The sequence below is a fragment of the Saccopteryx bilineata genome, chromosome 6 (assembly GCF_036850765.1).
Source record: "Saccopteryx bilineata isolate mSacBil1 chromosome 6, mSacBil1_pri_phased_curated, whole genome shotgun sequence".
NCBI lineage: Eukaryota > Metazoa > Chordata > Mammalia > Chiroptera > Emballonuridae > Saccopteryx > Saccopteryx bilineata.
This window is the reverse complement of record NC_089495.1, coordinates 167,930,982-167,950,133: the sequence shown is the minus strand read 5'-3', so window position 1 is coordinate 167,950,133 and position 19,152 is coordinate 167,930,982. Positions and strand designations below refer to the sequence as shown.

The following is a 19,152-nucleotide window of genomic DNA, read 5'->3' as shown; positions in this document are numbered from 1 at the left end:
TCCCTAAACCAAAGCACCAGTGCCAGGAAGAGAAACATCTGGCAGTGAAAATGAGCAGGGATTCTACCTTCCCAGGTGGAAGGAAAGGTTGCTGAAAACCCAGGTATCCTCTTAGAAGGAAAATGCACAAAATCTAACTCATAGACATACACCCTGGGGTCTAGCTAAGGGAGGGTGTATCGGAGAGGGTGCTAGAGGCGTGCAGAGAGAGTCTGAGCTGTATGGCTTTGAGGAGAGGGCTAGAGAGACAACTACCAACGGCCCTGTCTTGAGTCCCTCTCCTGCACCGCCCATGGAAGCCAGCTTTCCTGGGTAAAGCACTCTCCCCACACAGCATCAGCCTAAGAAACTGCACTGGCCCCTCCCTGATGACTCCCAGAGGCCATGCCCTACCCAACACCCACACAGCCCTGGGCTCTGCCAAAAGCATCCAGCCTGGGCCCACAGTGCAGTCTCTCTTTAAAATTGTTTGAAGTATTCAGGGCAAGCTCGGGGTGTGCCAGTGACACAGAAAAAGAGACTGAGTTGTATGGCTGCAGCACAAGAGCGGTCTTCCCGATTCACCCTACCAGCACCGCTGTCCTGCATCAGGGCACCCTGCCACACAGGGCACTGGCTCGAGGAGCTCCACTAGTTCTGCTCTGGCAACTGCCTGAGGCCCCACCCTGTCCAGGTCACGCACAACCATAGGCTCTGTCAGTGGTGACCAGCACGTGCTCACATAACAGTCTTTCTTAAACTCTTGGGGAGTTCCGGCCGAGTTCAGCGGGTGCTGGACACACACAAGGAGAGGCTGAGTTATGTCCCTTCAGGGCAAGGGCCATCTTCCCACACACTCGGTGAGCACCACCATTCCTGTGTGGAGCCTTCCCTTCAACAGTCAAATATTACTCTGCTTTAGCCTGATGAACTCTACTGGCTCCACCCTGATGACGCCCCACTGCAAAGGTCCCCAGGCCCCAGGTAGGTAGCAGCTGGCCTCAGTGCATACTTTTCTGACTGGCCTCAGAATGGGCACTTGTGCCTAGACTGTCTCTGTATTAACCTGCTAGACCACTTGCCTTTACCTGGTGACTCCCTGTGAATCTACTTCACATAGTTCACATACATCCTGAGGCTCTTCCAATGGCTGAGCCTAATACACAGGCAGTGGTGAGTTGCAGGGAGCCTTGGACCTTTTGCTGACCTTCCAAGGCCTGGACCTTGTGGTAGCTGGCATCAAGACGCAGCCTGGCCCCTCCCATTCATACCCAGGCCCACCATGGGAGCTACCAACCACGGATCACTCTGTAGCTCCTAACATGTAGCAATCAATGAACAACTAAAGTGCTGCAACTACGAGTTGATGTTTCTCATCTCTCTCCCTTCCTATCTATCCATCTGTCCCTCTCTTTCGCTCTCTCTCTCTCAAAAAAAGGAAAAAAGTGAGAGAAAGAGACAGAGAATAGGCCCTGGCTGGTGGCTCAGTGGATAGATCGTCAGCCCAGCGTATGGGCATCCCAGGTTCAATTCCTAGTCAGGGCACACAGGAGAAGCAACTATCTGCTTCTCCTCCCCAACCCCGTCCCTTTCCTCCTTCTCTCCCTCTTCCCCTCCTGCAGCCAGTGGTTCAGTTGGTTCGAGTGTGGCCCAGGCACTGAGGATAGCTCCATTGGAGCACATGTGCCTCAGGTGCTAAAAATACCTCAGTACTCAAGCATCGGCCCCAGACAGGGTTGCCAGGTGGATCCCAGTCAAGGCACATGTGGGATTCTGCTTCAATATATCCCTTCCTCTCCCTTTAAAAAAGAAAGAGAGAGAGAGAGAGAGAGAGAGAATAGCTTAAGGGACCTCAGGGACAAAATAAAATATAACAACATCCACATTTTAGGGGTACCAAAAGGAGGAGAGCAAAGGATTGAGAACTAATTTAAAGAAATAATTACTGCAAACTTCACTAACTGGGTGAAAGAAAAAGACACAATCTAGGAAGTGCAGAGTCCAAACAAAGTAAACCCAGAAAGGCCACACACAAAGAAACATTGTAATTAAAAGGGCAAAGGTTGAAAACAAAAAGAGAATCTCAAAAACAACAAAAGAAGGAGAGTTACCTACAAGGGAGCTCCCATAAAACTGTCAGCTGATTTCTCAACACAACTTTGCAGGCCAGAAGGAATTGGTATCAAAAATTCCAAAGTGATGAAAAGCAAGGACCTAAAACCAAGATTATTCTACTCAGCAATGCGATCATTTAAAATGGAAGGAAAGTAAAGAGCTTCCCATGCAAAAAAAAAGCTAAAGAAGTTCATTATCACCAACCAATATTACAAGAAATGTTAAGGGACTTCTTTAAGAAGAAAAATAACAAATATGTACAATAAAAAAGCACTAATACATACCTATCAATAATCACTTTAACTGTAAATGGCTTAAATATTCTAATCAAAAGACAGAGTATAACTAAATGGAAAACAAGATCATATATATGTTGTCTGTAATAGACCCATTTATCAAAAGAAACATATAGATTGAAAGTAATGGGGAAAACTATAAGCTTTTCCCTTAAGATCAGGAAGTATTAACTTTTACCACTCTTATGCAACATGCAACATAGTATTGGAATTCCTAGCCACAGCAATTAGACAAGAAAAAGAAATAAAAGACATTCAAATTGGAAAGCAGCAAAATTGTTATTAATTGCAGATGCCATGAAAATATAGAGAACCCTAAATATCTGACCAAAAAACTAGAACTGACAAGGAAATTCAATAAAATAACAGGCTACAAAATAAATATTAAGAAATTGTTTGCATTTTCATACATCAATACTAAACTTTCAGAAAGAAAAACTAAGAAAGCAATCCTATTTCCAATTACATCCAAAAAATACCGATGACTAAATTTAACCAAGGATGCAAAAGACCTGTACTCGTAAAATTATAAGACACTGAAGAAACTAAAGAAAATACAAATAAGTGGATGCATATACAGTGCTCATACATAGGAAGAATTCACATTGTTAAAATGTTCATACTACCTAAAGCAACCTATAGATTAAACACAATTCCTATGAAAATACCAATGGTGTTTTTCACAGAACTAGAATAATCAAAAAAATTATATGGAAGACCTTGAATAGCCACATCAATCTTTAGAAAGAATAAAGTTATAAGTATCATGCTTCCTGATATAAAACTATACTACAAGGCTATAGTAATCAAAACAGCATGGTACTAGCAGAAAAACATATATAGATCAATGGAACAGAAGGGAGCACCCAGATATAAACCCATAAAAAATTGTCAAGTAATATATGACAGAGGAGGCAAGAACATAGAATAGGATAAAGACAGTGTATTCAATAAATGGTGTTGGAAAAAGTTGAAAAGATGCATGTAAAAAAAATAAAACTAGACTATCTTCTTCCATCACAAACAAGAATAAAATCGCAATGAATTAAAAATTTCAGTGTAAGATTCAAAACCATAAAAAATCCTAAAAGCTAGTAAAATCTCTGACATCTCTCTTAAAATATTTTTTCCTGATGTTATCTTCTCGGGCAAGGGAAACAAACAAAAAAACAAATGGGACCACATCAAACTAAAAGTTTTTGCACAGCAAAAGAAACCACACAAAGGTAACCTACTAATTGGAAGAAGATATTTGCTAATAATACATCCACTAAGGTATTAATAGCCAAAATTTATAAAGAATTCATACAATTCAACAACCCAAAATAAATCCAATTAAAAATGATTAGAAGACCTGGATAGACACTCCTCAAAGAAGACACAGAGATGGCTAATAGACGTAGGAAAAGATGCTCTAAGTCACAAATCATCACAAAAATGTAAATTAAAACCACAATGAGATAATGAGATATCACCTCACACCTGTCAGAATAGCTATAATCAATAAGTCAACAAACAAGTGCTGGTGAGGATGTGAAGAAAGGAGAACCCTCCTGCACTGCTGGTGAGAAGCAGACTGGTACAGATACTATGTAAAATAGTATGGAGGTTCCCCAACAAATTAAAAATGAAACTGCCTTATGACCCAGTGATTCTACTTCTGAGTATATGACTAAAGAAACCCAAAACACTAATTCAAAAGATATATACACCCCAATGTCCACGCAGTGTTATTTGCAAGAGCCAAGATATGAAAACAACTCTAATGCCCATCTATAGATGAGCAGATAAAAAAAATCATGGTACACTTTTATAAAAAAAATATTACTTGGCAATAAAAAAGAATAAAATTTGGCCCGGCCGGTTGGTTCAGTGGTAGAGTGTCGGCCTGGCATGCAAGGGGTTCCAGGTTTGATTCCCGGCCAGGGCACACAGGAGAAGCACCCATCTGCTTCTCCACCCCTCCTCCTCTCTTTCCTCTCTGTCTCTCTCTTCCCCTCCCGCAGCGAGGCTCCATTGGAGCAAGGATGGCCCGGGCGCTGGGGATGGCTCCTTGGCCTCTGCCCCAGGCGCTGGAGTGGCTCTGGTTGCGACAGAGCGACGCCCCGGAGGGGCAGAGCATCACCCCCTGGTGGGCAGAGCGTCGCCCCCTGGTGGGCGTGCCGGGTGGATCCCAGTCGGGTGCATGCGGGAGTCTGTCTGACTGTCTCTCCCTGTTTCCAGCTTCAGAAAAATGCAAAAATAAAAATAAAAAAGAATAAAGAATAAAATTTTACCATACGCAACAGCACAAATAGACCTAGAGGATTTTATGCTAAGTGAAATAAGTCAGACAGAGAACAGATACCATATGATTTCATTTAATATGTAGAATTTACAGAACAAAATATATAAACAAACAAAACAGACTCAAATGTAGAGAACAAACTGATGATTGCCGGAGTGGAAGGCATTAAGAGGCTGGGTGGAAAAGGGTAAAGAAATTAAGAAGTACAAATTAATAGTCACAAAAACAGTCACAGGAATGTAAAATACAGCTTAAGGAATATAGCCAATAACTATGCCAGGTAGGTACTTGAAATACTGCGGAGATCACTTTGTAAAGTACATGATTATCTACCCTCTGTCCTGTACACTTGAAACTGAATACAATAATATTAAATGTCAACTGTAGTTGAATAATAATTTAAGTTTTAGAAGATGTTTATATAGCACTGTTCTTCCTATTAGGTCAGGAATACAGAGATCTAGAATGTGAAAACCCTAACGGAAGGAATCGTAGATACCTAGAATGTCAGCTCCTGGCTATCAAGAAACCTCCTGCCCTACCCTCAGAGGCTGTACAGAAATCAAGATGCCAAAGCTAAAAAGAGATTTTTTTAAAAAAATATTTTATTTATTGATTTTTTTAGAGAGAGAGGAGTGTGAGAGAGAGACAGAGAGAGAGAGAAGGGGGAGGAGCAGGAAGCATCAACTCCCAAATGTGCCTTGACCAGGCAAGCCCAAGGTTTCGAACCGGCGACCTCAGTGTTCCAGGTCGACGCTTTATCCCACTGCACCACCACAGGTCAGGCCTAAGAAGAGATTTAAAGCACATTCCTTTCTTTTGAAATCTGTACTTTCCTTAATAGTTTTATTAGTTTCTACAACTAACTTGGTCAATACTTTGAGTAACAAATAGTAATTGGTTTTAACAGGTCCAAATAAACTGGGAAGAATGCAAGAGGTACAGTGAAATATGTTTAAAAAAAAGTATAGAATTACAAACCCATAATCTCTTATAAGCAGTTTCAAAATCCAGAAAGCTATAAAAACTGAAGGTTTCTGTGTAATTTATTAGTGGACAGGAACTGACCTGATCTGAACTCATGTGGTGTCAACACCTGACTAACCTGATTAGCTCACAGATGAATGCTCATATCTTATGCTACAGAAATAATAGCTCTCTTGGCTACAGGGTGCTGCCCAGAACCCTGGGAGTGTTATGTACAGACATTACCACTGTGTGGAATACACACTGTACATCAATATCCCATACTGCCATTCTAAAATCTGAATATTCTTAATCCAAAGCACATATAGCTTGAAGATCAGCATAATGGGATGTGGACCTGTCTAATACCAATTTCTACTCAGTTTGATAAGTCATGCAAAAATATATACATATTTATTTAAAAAGAGCCTGTTTAAGCACTAAAAGTATACAATAAGAAGAATTATTTTATATGCAATTGGTTAAACTTCAACCATGTTGTAACACTGGCTTCTTCTGAATGTGTCAGAGAGCCAGCTTACTCTACTACATGAGCCAGAGAAACACCACCTGCTCTTATGATGGCTCAGGAGACCTAGTTCTCCGTAATCCCAATCCAGAAGTCAATGTTCCTGATAAGATGCTATGAAACTGGGTAAAAAACTACTTACTTGTACCAGCAATTTTAACAGTAACCATGTGGAACTAGGCAGAATTAAAGTATCACACACTGTATACTAGATGCTCAAAGTTTCACAACACATTTGGCAAATTAATTTCCATGCATAGTTCTAATAAATTTATTCATTCTGAGGAAAGCCTACTAGTCTTCAGACGTTTTAAAGTACTATCTGAAGAAAATGAGTATGATTTTCTTCTCTTTTTGTTTTTAGGTGAGTGGAGGGGAGATAGAGAGAGACTCCCACATGCGCCCAGACCAGGATCCACCTGGCAACCCCCATCTGGGGCCAATGCTCAGACCAACTGAGCTATCCTCAGCACCTGGGGCCAATGGACGAATCAACTGAGCCACTGGCTACAAGAGGGGAAGAGATAGAAAGGGTAAAGGGAGGAGAAGAGAAGCAGATGGTCGCTTCTCAAGTGTGCCCTGACTGGGTTTCAAACCTGGGACATCGGCCTGCCAGGCCAATGCTCTACCCACTGAACCACCAGCCAGGGCTGAGTATGGCTTTCATACAAATGACATAAAAATAATTAAAGAATTATATCTAACACAGATTTTTAAAAAATACTGCATGCAGCCTGACCAGGTGGTGGTGCAGTGGATAGAGCATCGGCCTGGGACACTGAGGATCCAGGTTTGAAACCCTGAGTTTGCCAGTCAGAGCACAGGTTCACCAGTTTAAGTGCAGTATCCCCTGCTTGAGTGTGGGATCGCAGACATGATACCATGGTTGCTGGCTTGGCTGGAGCACCCCAGTCAAGGCATGTATAAGAAACAATCAATGAACGACTAAGGTGCCGCAATTGCTAGTTGATGCTTCTCATCTCTCTCCCTTCCACCACCCTTTTTTTTCATACATACACACACACACAAACACACACACACACACATACATACACACACACACACAAAAATACTGCATGCAGGTATTTCTCATTGTCATTCACTCCTGCTATACCATGGAGCATAACAAATACCCATGATGTGCCTTTAGATTATACACAGCATTTGATTTTGGTTTTGTTTGTTTGCTTGTTTTAGCAAGAAAGACAGAAAGAGGGACAGACACACAGGAAGGGAGAGAGATGAGAAACATCAACTTCTTATTGCAGCACCTTAGTTGTTCACTGATTGCTTCTCCTATGTGCCCTGACTGGGGGGCTACAGTAGAGCAGGTGACCCCTTGCTCAAGCCAGCAACCTTGGGCTCAAGCCAGTGACCATAGGGTCATGTCTATGGTCCCACACTCAAGCCAGTAACCCCGTGCTCAAGCCAGATGAGCCTGTGCTCAAGCCAATGATCTCAGGGTTTCAAACCTGGGTCCTCAGCATCCCAGGCCGATGCTCTATCCTCTGTGCTACTATAGCCTGGTCAAGCTGATTTTGTTTATTTTTAATTTAAATATATAAGGTCAAAGCATCAACTAGCAGAAATGTTATCACCTCTCTAAAATATAAAGAAAACCTTCACCATGTATTGTAAAATTTAAAGACCAAACCACTATTTTTAATAATTTAGATATTCAGTTCACTAGATGTATTTACTATATACACTTTAATTTCTTTAAATTTTTAACATATAACTTTATATAATTTAGTTTATATAAGGGTCAGTTACATTTTCACATAAATAACCCTAAATTAAAGTTAACACTCTGAACTTGAGATTACCTTCCGACTGCGCACGTTCTTTTGGGTCCCGTGTCTTTTACACAGCGATTTTCCACCTAGAAAGCCCTTTCCACACTCATCTTTCAAGGTTCGGAATAAAATTACCTCTCCTGAAGTGTTTCTCAATTCCTCTGAATAGAATTATTCCTTTCTTTTTTGCTACCATTTTGCTTTTTACATAGTGACTGTTATACTATATGTAATTTTTTCATCTAACCCCCCTAGGCAATTGTCTATACAAGGATGGTAAGATAGCCTTTGTTTTTGTCCCAGAATTTGCACTGAAATGTCTCTCCCTCAATGAATATTTGAATGAATGATCAAATAGTTAAGGCTATGCTCTCCTCAAATAAAATCATTCAATAAAGAAAAACTGTAGGAAGTGTCAGTCATCCAAGACTAAAGGACTAAACCAGACACTCTTTAAAAAGAAGGCAGAGCCCTGGCTGGTTGGCTCAGTGGTAGAGCATTGGCCTGGCGTGCAGGAGTCCCGGGTTTGACTCCCGGTCAGGGCACACAGGAGAAGCGCCCATCTGCTTCTCCACCCCTCCCCCTCTCCTTCCTCTCTGTCTCTCTCTTCCCCTCCTGCAGCTGAGGCTCCATTGGAGCAAAGTTGGCCTGGGCACTGAGGATGGCTCCATGGCCTCTGCCTCAGGCGCTAGAATGGCTCTGGTTGCAACAGAGCAATGCCCCAGATGGGCAGAGCATCGCCCCCTGGTGGGCATGCCGGGTGGATCTGTCTGTCTGTCTGCCTCCCCGCTTCCCATTTCAAAAAAAATACCAAAAAAAAAAAAGGCAGAGTTCAGAATCGATACCAGAAATTATTCCCGTTGTGCTGTGAATATTAAATTCAGATGAAATGCTGTCCGATGTCAAGAGTGGGACAGAAAGATAGCGTGGTCCTTGCTCTGCTTCAGGCCCCCTTGCTGCCACCTCCTACAGCACGCAAGCAGAAGGGTTCTGAGACAACGATTAAAGCCTGAAGAACAACATGTTTGTTACGTAAAATCATAAAATTACTTAAGAAAATTTATCTGGATCAATGTTTCTCAAACTTTATTTGCAGAGGAAACCCTGCAGCTCTGGTTAAAATGCAGACTGTAACTCAGTAGGTCTGGTGGGGCCTGGAATTCTGCAGTTTTCAACAAGCTCTCTATTGAGGAGGAGGATGCTGGTCTACAAACCACACTTTAACACAGAAGTATTTTATATTTTCCTCCAAAGTCCAGGTTGGTCTTGTCTCAGTTTTAGCTAGCATATCTTTGTTAATTGTTCTTGCTATAACCTATCTTGCTGGTGTTAATGACATAAAACATTACGGAAAATTCAAATAGAGGAAATTTATATTACTTAAAAAATATTTAATTGTTCTTACCTATACTCTGGTAATGCCATCGAAAGAAAATGCGTTCGGGTAGAAACTGCAGTATTTTCTATAAAACAAACAAAAGAATTAGTAAGATATATAAAAAGAAAATAAACTACAAATGAAATTACACATTTTCATGATAGGCCCACAGTAGTGGTTATGTATGTTACAGAAATAAAAAGAAATTATTTATAATAACATAGTACTGTACTTTATCCTGTACCCATTGGGAGAATTTATTGTACTTCCCCATGCAGCTTCCTGAACATTTTAAAGTGATTACAGGCAGTCCTCAGGTTACAAACAAGATAGGTTCCTTTGGTTTGTTCTTAAGTGTAATTTGTATGCAAGTTGGAACACTACATTTACCTATTATGTGCAACTCAGAGGGACGTTTTTAACCTAGTATTTATTTTTACCTTTCTGTGCATGTAACTACTTAAACATTTTCAAACCTATGGAACCTATCTGTTTATAACCTTAGGACTGCATGTGCTGTCCCAAGTTTAAGTCCTCTTAAAGGGAAAAAAAAAAAAAAAAACCCTAAAATGAGAATTTTTATCTTAATTAAATCATAGCCATTGCTTAAATATTGAAAGAATAATTTCTCAAATTCCAGGTTCCCCGAGTTTCCTCTTTTTCACCGTTCATTGCCCATTTCGATTGCAACTGTTGTCAGTCTCTGGACAAGAAACAGAGTTGGAAAGAAAGATTAACAAAATAGGATGAGACATAAACAACTCAGTGGACTAATAAACCTGCAACTGGTGACAAAAAGTTCCTAAAGGTAATTAATAGCTTAACATAAGTTTCAGAATTGTAGTTATGAATCCTCCTTTATTGTATTGGTCATACAATAAAGAATATATTTATGATATATAAGAATATTTGGCTAATAAAGCAGCTTCTTCCCACTCCCCCCCCCAAAAAAAAACCCCCAAACCAATGAAGATGGTTCGTTTTTTAACTCTAGAAGAAGTTTTACCAAATGATTCTTGAGTATTATGATTCCTTCTATTTTATCTGAAACTACTTTTTAAAAATATAAAAATCCAAAACTGGACAAAATACATTTCTTGGTATTGGGAATACTTTTCTTTTATGAAAAACCCTTATTCTGGTTCTATCTTGCCCAGCAATTTTAATCATTTTCATTTTGTGGCACATGTAACTAATTAAAATTCTGTGGCACACCAAAAAATACATTTTTTGTTGATCCGACAAAAAAAAAATAGGTATAATTTTGATTCATTCACAATGAATGGCTATTGTATTGGCTATTGACATTTTTTTATTTGACAATCTAAGGGAAAAGCAGTCAGTGCTCTTGATTAAATAGGCAGATATTGCATGTTCTAAAAATTCTTAGGGCTTACCAGTTGAAAATCATTGATTTAGCCTAACAGTCTAACATTTTGAAAGATTAGGGTAAAAATATTGTATTCAGATCTCCTGATAAGTATATTTCTTGGCATCTAATAAACTGCCGTCTGCATTTGAGCCAGCATGGGGTTTGGTTTGGTTTGACTTGGTATTACCTTAACTTTCCACCTGGGTCAGTAACAAGACACATGTATTTACTTAATTTGTTTTCACTTGACAATAAAGAGATGTCTAAGACCTTCTACTTGAAACAGGCAAAACGAGTACATGAAACATAACTTTAAATGGGAAAAACTTTTCCCTTAGTCTGGAAGCTTCTCCACCCGTAGCCTTGCACAGCAGACACCACCTGACCATCCAGGTCTCACAACAAACATCACCTCCTCACCAAACAGTGCGTCAAGAGAAGCCTCGCTTCCTTACCACCTCTGATGCTTTCTGCATCACCTGTTCTACTATCTTCACAGTCCTCAGCCCTAGCTGAAAGGACCTTGTTGGTTCACTCATTCTAGGGCAATATTCCTTCCACCAGAGTGTAAAACCCCATGAGAGCAAGAACATCTCTGTCTTGTTCCCTGCAGTATCTCCAGCCCCTAGAACATGACTGGCACTCAGTATATGCTCAATAAATACTTTTTACTGAGTATGTAAGATTATCAAATGTAGAAGGAATCCCAGAATTGAAGCATGTCAGGTTTGGTTCTTGGCATCCTGAATTTGAGGTGTCAATGGATTATCTTAGCGGAGATGTTCTTCTAGGCAATTGAATATATGGGTCTGGAGTGCAGAAGCAGAATTTAGATGGTAACAGGATACAGGAAGCAGCTGAAGATGTGTGTATATGAGATCCCTCTGGGAGAGAGCTTAAACGAGGAGATAAGAGGAGACCCTACAGAGACCCCTGCACTGAAGTTCTCCTAAGGAGGTAGGATGAAGAGGGTACAGCAGCGCTAGAAACAATGTGCACAGGTCAAAGGAGAAAAACCTAAAATAGGCCTCCATCTTCCAATTTACGCACACCAACATGAATTTAGATGGGCAACACACATAAAACTAAGTGTAAGAACTGCATTGTTTTAAGTTCCATGACACTATAAAGGAATCAGAAAAAAACAAGCCAGTTCTCTTCAGAATACCACATTAAGAACCACATGAGTAGTCCTGCATAGAAGGTAAACCTGAACCTCTCCCCACGGGCAGTGGAAGATGACAGAGAGGAGTAAGAATCCAGGGAACTGTAGAGGTTATGCAAAAACACAATAAAAAGGTCGCACAAGTAAACCACTGGCTCTGGAACTGAGGACAAGGCCAAGGGTCTCAGCAGTCAGGCTGCTGCCAGGCCAAACGAGCAACATTTCTGTTTTTGTTTTTTAAATGAATTGATTAGGGTGATACTAATTACAAGCAAAATAGAGACAGACGTACATGAGAGCAGGCTGACAGCTGTCGGAGAGGGAAGGAGAGGGACAGAGCAAAAAAGAGAAAAGGGGACAACAAACAACTCTTGAGCCCGGAATAAGGACAATGTGCAGAGGGACTGGGAGGTCTCCAGGCTAGAGAGAGAAAGATGACCTCCCTTTTCACCTAAGCTTTGTGATTCTTTAACTTACACTTTCTCTTTACTGAAAAATTTATGACAGAGACTAGTTCAATATGATAACAAATGAATAATAATCGTTGCAGGTTGAGTTCTCTGGGAAAGAGACACTACAGTAGTTAGGCCTGGTAATGATTTGTTGGGGAGTAACATCTGTGCAAGAGAAGAGAAAGCAGGATTGGGCAGGAGCCTCAGGCCACCACCCAGAGCTGACAAATGTCTGCCAGCTCTGCAGGAACAAAGAGCAAAGCCTGCGTGTTAGAGGAGCCGCAAGTGCCTGAAAATGGCGGGCCTTTCACTCAGTCAGTGACCGGTGACAGTGATAAGAGGGTGACCGTGGCTGGAACACTGAAGGCGTTAACAGCTGGAGGCTGTAAACTAATCCACTCCTTCCAGTTAGGCAGCACATTCTCTTTAAGGGGGATGTGAGCTGCACGTGTTTATGTCTGCCACAATCATCTTCAAATGATTAACTGGGATATTCGCATCATACCAAGAGGCTGTAGTGCTCAGAGAAGGCGGCCCAGGGCGGGATACGGTCTTCGCTGACCGTGTTTCTCACCAGTCGGCTGCTGTCTCACTCTGCCGGAGGCCGAGTCCGCAGAGTCCCCGTACTGTTCCTGCCTCCCGCCTGAGCAGCAGTGCGGCCCAGGCTCAGCATCCGACTCTCTCACTCACTTTCCTCCAGGGGGACTTGGCACACCAGCTACATTCCAGGATCCTCTTCTGATCCCATCTTGCCACTTAATTTTAAAATGTCTTAGAGAAGAGACAGAGAAAATGACTAGAGATTCAGGACGGGTCTCATCTCGGACTAAACAAAAGCTAGGCATGTCCACTGCTCTTCAGATCTTTACTTTAGTCAGGAAAACAATTTGGCACTGAATCATGCTTTTCAGCTTTCTAAAATATTTATTGGTTTTCTTGTTTTAGGTTTCTTAGTATTTAACAAAGAAATTTGTCTTTTTCTTTTCATGACAGAGAGACAGAAAAAGGGACAGATAGGGACAGACAGGAAGGGAGAGAGATGAGAAGCATCAATTTTTCATTGTGGCACCTTAGTTCACTGATTGCTTTCTCATATGTGCCTTGATTAGGGGACTCCAGCAGAGCGAATAAATCCCTTGTTAAAGCCAGCAACCTTGGGCTTCAAGCCAGTGACCTTTGGGCTCAAGGCAGCGACACGGGGTCATATATATGATCCCACACTCAAGCCAATGACTCTGCACTCAAGCTGGTGAGCCCACACTCAACCCAGATAAGCCCATGCTCAAGCCAGTGACGTCAAGGTTTCAAACCTGGGCACTCCACGTCCCAGTCTGACACTCTCCCCACTGTGCCACTGCCTGGTCAGACAAAACATACTTTTTTAATATAAAGAAAACTAAAGAATATAGCAAGACGATATCTACGAAGACGCTTGGGTACTGTCCATCAGATACAAGCAGTCTCCATCTAACCTGTTCTGTCAAGCCTATCACCATCACCACGTCTAGATAGAACTTCAGATTCACAAAGTGGATGGGCTTTAAAGACACTCAAAAATAAACTCAATAATGTTTAGATATGAAATGCTATGCCCAATGTCAGAGCTAAGAATATTCCCAAACAAACAGAATCTTACATAACAATTCAAAGGTGGAAAACACCCACACTGAAATTTCTTTTTGCATCCAAATATTGTACAGACCATTTTTATACACTAAAGTCTATGAGGTCAATAAAAATAAAGACCCACACAACTATCTGTGTCCAAATGCTAAGCCTGCCCCTCAGAAAGTCCCAGATGAAGCCGACCTTACTGAGGAAATATCAATACAACACGGCATTCCCACTATAGCCGATAACCTAGGCGACGCCACTGTGAATGCCGTATGAGCTACTGACACCTTGCTTGTGGTTTCACTGGAGAGTAAAATAAAAATTTCAGGAAAGCCACACAGTGTGAATAAATATTACTTTTCTGAAAAGCACATGGTTCTGTTTAATGCCCAGTGCTCAGCTCCATCTATATGGTAATCCATTATAGCAGACTCGAAATCAAAATTAGGTATTACTAACTGATCAGCACAACAGGGAATCTGTCTTTCTTTCCACTGATTATTCAGTTATTTTTTCTTCAAAATCTACTGCATGAGCAGGAATAATGTGAAATGTAAGCTGGAGTTTACACAAGATGCTATAGTGTACTTTAAAATTGCTGGTCATCAGTAAATTTGTGTGGGAAACATATTTCTTCCAAATTATTAACAAATTGCATCATATCCCAGTAGACTTGCACTTGATTTCAATTCCACTTAGAAAGAAAAGACAGAGAAGAATGAAGAAAACATTACACATTAACTCATAAGGTACACTGAAACAATCACCAACTAGGCCTATCTCCCCAAGCGGAGGACAAGGGAAGAAACTCTCCCCGAAACTAGCTGCATGACACAGGTGCTACGCAAAGATGTTGACAAGGGAGAAAAGAGAAAGTTTCGTTTAAAAAAATAGAAGTCTTAGTTACCTTCTGAGTGATAAATGTTCAGAAAACTTATGATGAGAACTGGGGAGCAGTTAGGTTTAGAAGAAACACCCTGTGAATGCCTGTGCTGCAAGGACACTGGCTTCAGTGGGACCCGTGGGAGTAGAGCCCAGTGGCATGAACCACTCCCACAGGCCTACGGAGAGGGCACTCTATTCTTCAGCTGTCTTGGGCCCCGCCACTCATCTCTTGTTAAAAATGACTCAGCTTCCTGATATGGACAGGATATTTTCATTGAACTCTATCTGAGTGTCAACACTTGTCTGGGACCTTAAAATTTAAGAGAAATAGAGCTAAAATAAATAAATACATAATTTAAAAAATAAGATGACTACATTTTTATCAAATAAATAAAATAAATAAATAATGCTTTTCTTCTTATACCAGAACTCCCTTCCAATATATAGTAGTCTATCTAATCACTCGCCATGTTGTTACTGAGTAAGGACAGCCCCGTTCTATCCTGTCACGTCCTTTTCAGTCTTTCAAACAAAATTCAGAGAATTTCAAACAAAATTTAGAGAAGGGTCGAATTCAACTGTAACTCTCACCACATCCCTCACCAGCAGACTTCCCAGCTAGATGGGCATAGGGCTCACTCCACCATTACATGTTAGATTCCCTGAGAGAGGGGACCCTCTGTTAGCCATCTTGTATCATCTCCAGTGGGGGCGCAGTGGAAAGAGCATCGACAGGGGATGCTGAGGACCAAGGTTTAAGATCACAAGATCACCTTGGATGGGGCATTAGCCCAGGTTCCTGAGGTCCCTGCCTAAAACCTCAAGGTCACTGGCTTGAGTGTGGGCTCATCTGGCTTGAGCACAGGTTTATCTGGCTTGAGCATGGGGTCACCAGCTTGAGCAGAGGATCCCTGACATGATCCCCAGGTCACTGGCTTGAGCAAGAGGTCACTGGCTCAGCTTGAGCCCCACCCCAGTCAAGGCACATGAGAAGCAATCAATGAACAACGAAAGTGATGCAACAATGGGTTGATGCTTCTAATCTCTCTCTTCTATTCTATCAAAAAAAAAAAAAATTTAGTGCCTGGCACAATATGTTTAGTAATAAGCAGTGCATGCACCAATAGAGGAATAAATGAAAATGAAAAAAATGAAGATAATGGGAATTCTAATTTTAGTTCACGTGCACAGGCTGACACAAGGAAACGCCCACGCTTAAGGAAGGTACTCACACTAACATGGTAGAAACATAGAACCTGGTGAGTGAGCATTTGTTAAAGATAACTGAGAATGAAACGGGGCTTTCAAGCACTGCAGGAAATCTTAATGCTTAATTAGATCCTTATTCAAAGGCAATACTTTCCTTGGCTAATGAGAAAATGAATAAAAGTATTTCAAAAGAGAGACTTAAGATACAAGGCAAAGACATCTAAAGGAAATATGGAATGTAACAAAAAGGTAAAGACACCTAATTTCTCCCTCCTGTATTTTAGAAATCAACAAATTTTATAAATTTTATAAACCTCATTAAACAACAAAATCCTGGAAAGGGTATAGGAGCCTATCTACAACCAAAACACTGAAGAATTAGTGATCAAAGCACAGATGAAACTGCAAAGAGGCAGGGGGCAGGGGTAAGGCAGCCCCTCCCATGGAAGCAGAACACACCTAGAATACGCAGGAAAAGAGGAAACCCTCCTAAAACGAAACAGAAATTAATCCTTCTGAAACAGATTTGCTCAAATAAAACCAGGGTAATTTTTTAGAATTTCTGATTCATGTTCCACTAAATCTTTTAAGACCTAGGAAAATAAAGGAAGCAGATACACAATAAGTAACATTCTGAAAATCGGAAAATATTACATGGAAAGCATGAGTCTAGAGCCCAACGCAAGGCCCCCCACTGTAACCCTGTGCTGAGACGATGTGCATCACGGAACCACCCTACAACTGAATAAGTTAAACAGAGAAAAAGATCTAGATGTAGCACGTTGAAAGTTGTAAATTCAAATATAATTAAAAATCCAACACAAATCTAAAAAGAGCCTGACTGGTGGTGGCACACTGGATAGAGCACTGACCTGAAATGCTGAGGTCCCAGATTTGAAACCCCAAGGACACCGGCTTGAGCTTGGGATCATACACATTACCCCATGGTCGCTGGTTTGAGCCCAAGGTCGCTGGCTTGAAGCTCTAGGTTGCTGGCTTGAGCCCAAGGTCACTGGCTTGAGCAAAGGTCAGTGGCTTGGCTGGAGCCACTCAGTCCAGGCATGCATAAGAAGTAATCAATGAACAACTCAAGTGCTGCAACTACAAATTGATGCTTCTCATCTCTCCTTTTCTGTCTGTCGCTCTCTCTCTTTTACTCTCCTCTCCCCTCACAAATAAATAAACAAATACATATATAAATAATAAAAAAGAAAAAGTAGATTATCCACAAAGGAATAAAATTCAGCCTGACCTCCATCTTTCTCTCTGCAACATAAATCTCCAAAAAACAGTGTGGTCAACGGCTCATTTCAGGCCAAGCCGTGTAGAATGGCCACCAGAACATAGACACATACAGAAAACAGGCATCCCAAAGTAGTCCAGGTGCGTACATGAGAATCTAGTATATGATGAAAGCTAAAGAAAACTATACCTACTTATAAAAGCAAACATAATTCAGAGTTTTGAGGAAAAAAAAATTTTTAATTATCTAACCAGCTATATATACGTCTGTAAAGATAGAGCTAGAAATATTATAGATCAGCCACAGCCCTCCCTTTTTCAAACATACTAAGTGATTCGTATTCTAGCAAATATTAATTAAACGGTCCAAAAATAAGACAGGGGTATAAATACTCTGACAGTGAACTATATTTATATAATCGAAGTCAGTGTGGTTGTAATAATAGAGTAAATCTTCAAAATGATTAACATAAGAGAAAAAAAAATCCTAAAAAGATATAATAAAATAACCTGGGTATAAAATGCTTAAAAGAGCTGAGAAGTGAGAAGTGCAAGAAATACATGGGATTAAAGTAAAAGTTTGGGGCTACCATCAAATATTGCTTTAGTCTTGATATGAATAATTAGAAGAAAAGAGGTTCAAATAGCACTTTGTTAATTTAAAGATAATTACTGGATTCCCGGCAGGATAGCTCTGTTGGTTAGACCATCATCCCAAAACACAGTAGTTGCCAGTGTGATCCCCAGTCAGGACACACAGAGGAACAGACTGCTGTTCCAGTCCCTCTCTCTCCCTCCCTACCACCCTTCCTCTCTCACTAAAAAAAAATCAATAAATAAAAATTAGAAAGAAGAAAAAAGGATAATTACTAGAATGATAGGAAATACATCTTCCAAGTCACAAAGCATATTTCATAATATGAAAGTCAGTGAATTCTCCCCCCAAAAAACCAAAAGTAAAAGAAAAAACAGAAATGTTAGTTATCATATAAAAAGAGTAATAAATATGAATAGTTTAAATCTCTCTACAAGACCAAGTCAATGAGAACTGGCTTTCCAACACAAAGAGCTGAAAAATAAAATACAGATAAGTATGTACTGAGTACACGTGGCACAGATGCACAATGAAGCAGTGTCAGTATCAAGTGAAAGGCTTCAAGGGGGTCCAGGGAGTCATCTCAAAAAGATTAAAAATGTAATTCACAACTTAGCTATTAATACTTGGGAACCTTGATGCAACCAATAACAGATACAAATAAAACAAATAATGAAATACATGAAAATAAAAAAAATAGAGAAACTGAGGAGAAATTACATTTATATGTAAAGATTTTAATGTTCTATCTTTAACATATAAAACAGGCCATAAGTACAACAGATTTAAATATAGTAAGACTGATTTAATATGTGTGTATGTAGCGAGAGAAATTTTCACTCAGAGATTCTAACACTCATAAAACATTTACTAAAAGTTATTTTTCTAAGCCATGTGAATAAAACCCTCACAGGAGAGCTGCACAGGTCACAAGCAAACTCAACACATTGAAAGTCCACTACTGAGAGTTTAAACTCAAAAATTCTCAACTACCTGAAGAATTTTAAAAAAACTCTTCTGAGCAACACTTGAGTTAAAAAAAAAAAATGTTACAGACCATTACCAACAATGTGAATGCTATATAATAAAAGCTGGGGAAAAAAAAGGCAAAACTACAGACTTTAATTTTCTATGATGTTAGAATGAAATAAAACTAAAATTAAACTCAAAAGGCTGAGTAAGGTAATTTTTCAAAAGAAATATAAATATAATCAAAACAATTTCCTATCAATGAAATCATCTCCAAGCATTGCAAATCAATAAGCTATAGGT

The 19,152-nt window shown here is 40.3% G+C and overlaps 1 protein-coding gene across 2 annotated transcripts in view; it reads right to left on the bottom strand.

The window, feature by feature from the left end:
* Nucleotides 1-19,152, bottom strand: part of RALGAPA2 (Ral GTPase activating protein catalytic subunit alpha 2) — a 386,122-nt gene that overhangs the window by 304,557 nt on the left and 62,413 nt on the right. For both annotated transcript variants that reach the window (XM_066237690.1, XM_066237692.1), the window contains exon 4: nt 9,374-9,431. In XM_066237690.1, the coding sequence (XP_066093787.1) occupies nt 9,374-9,431 (58 nt within the window). The remainder of the gene's footprint in view (nt 1-9,373; nt 9,432-19,152) is intronic.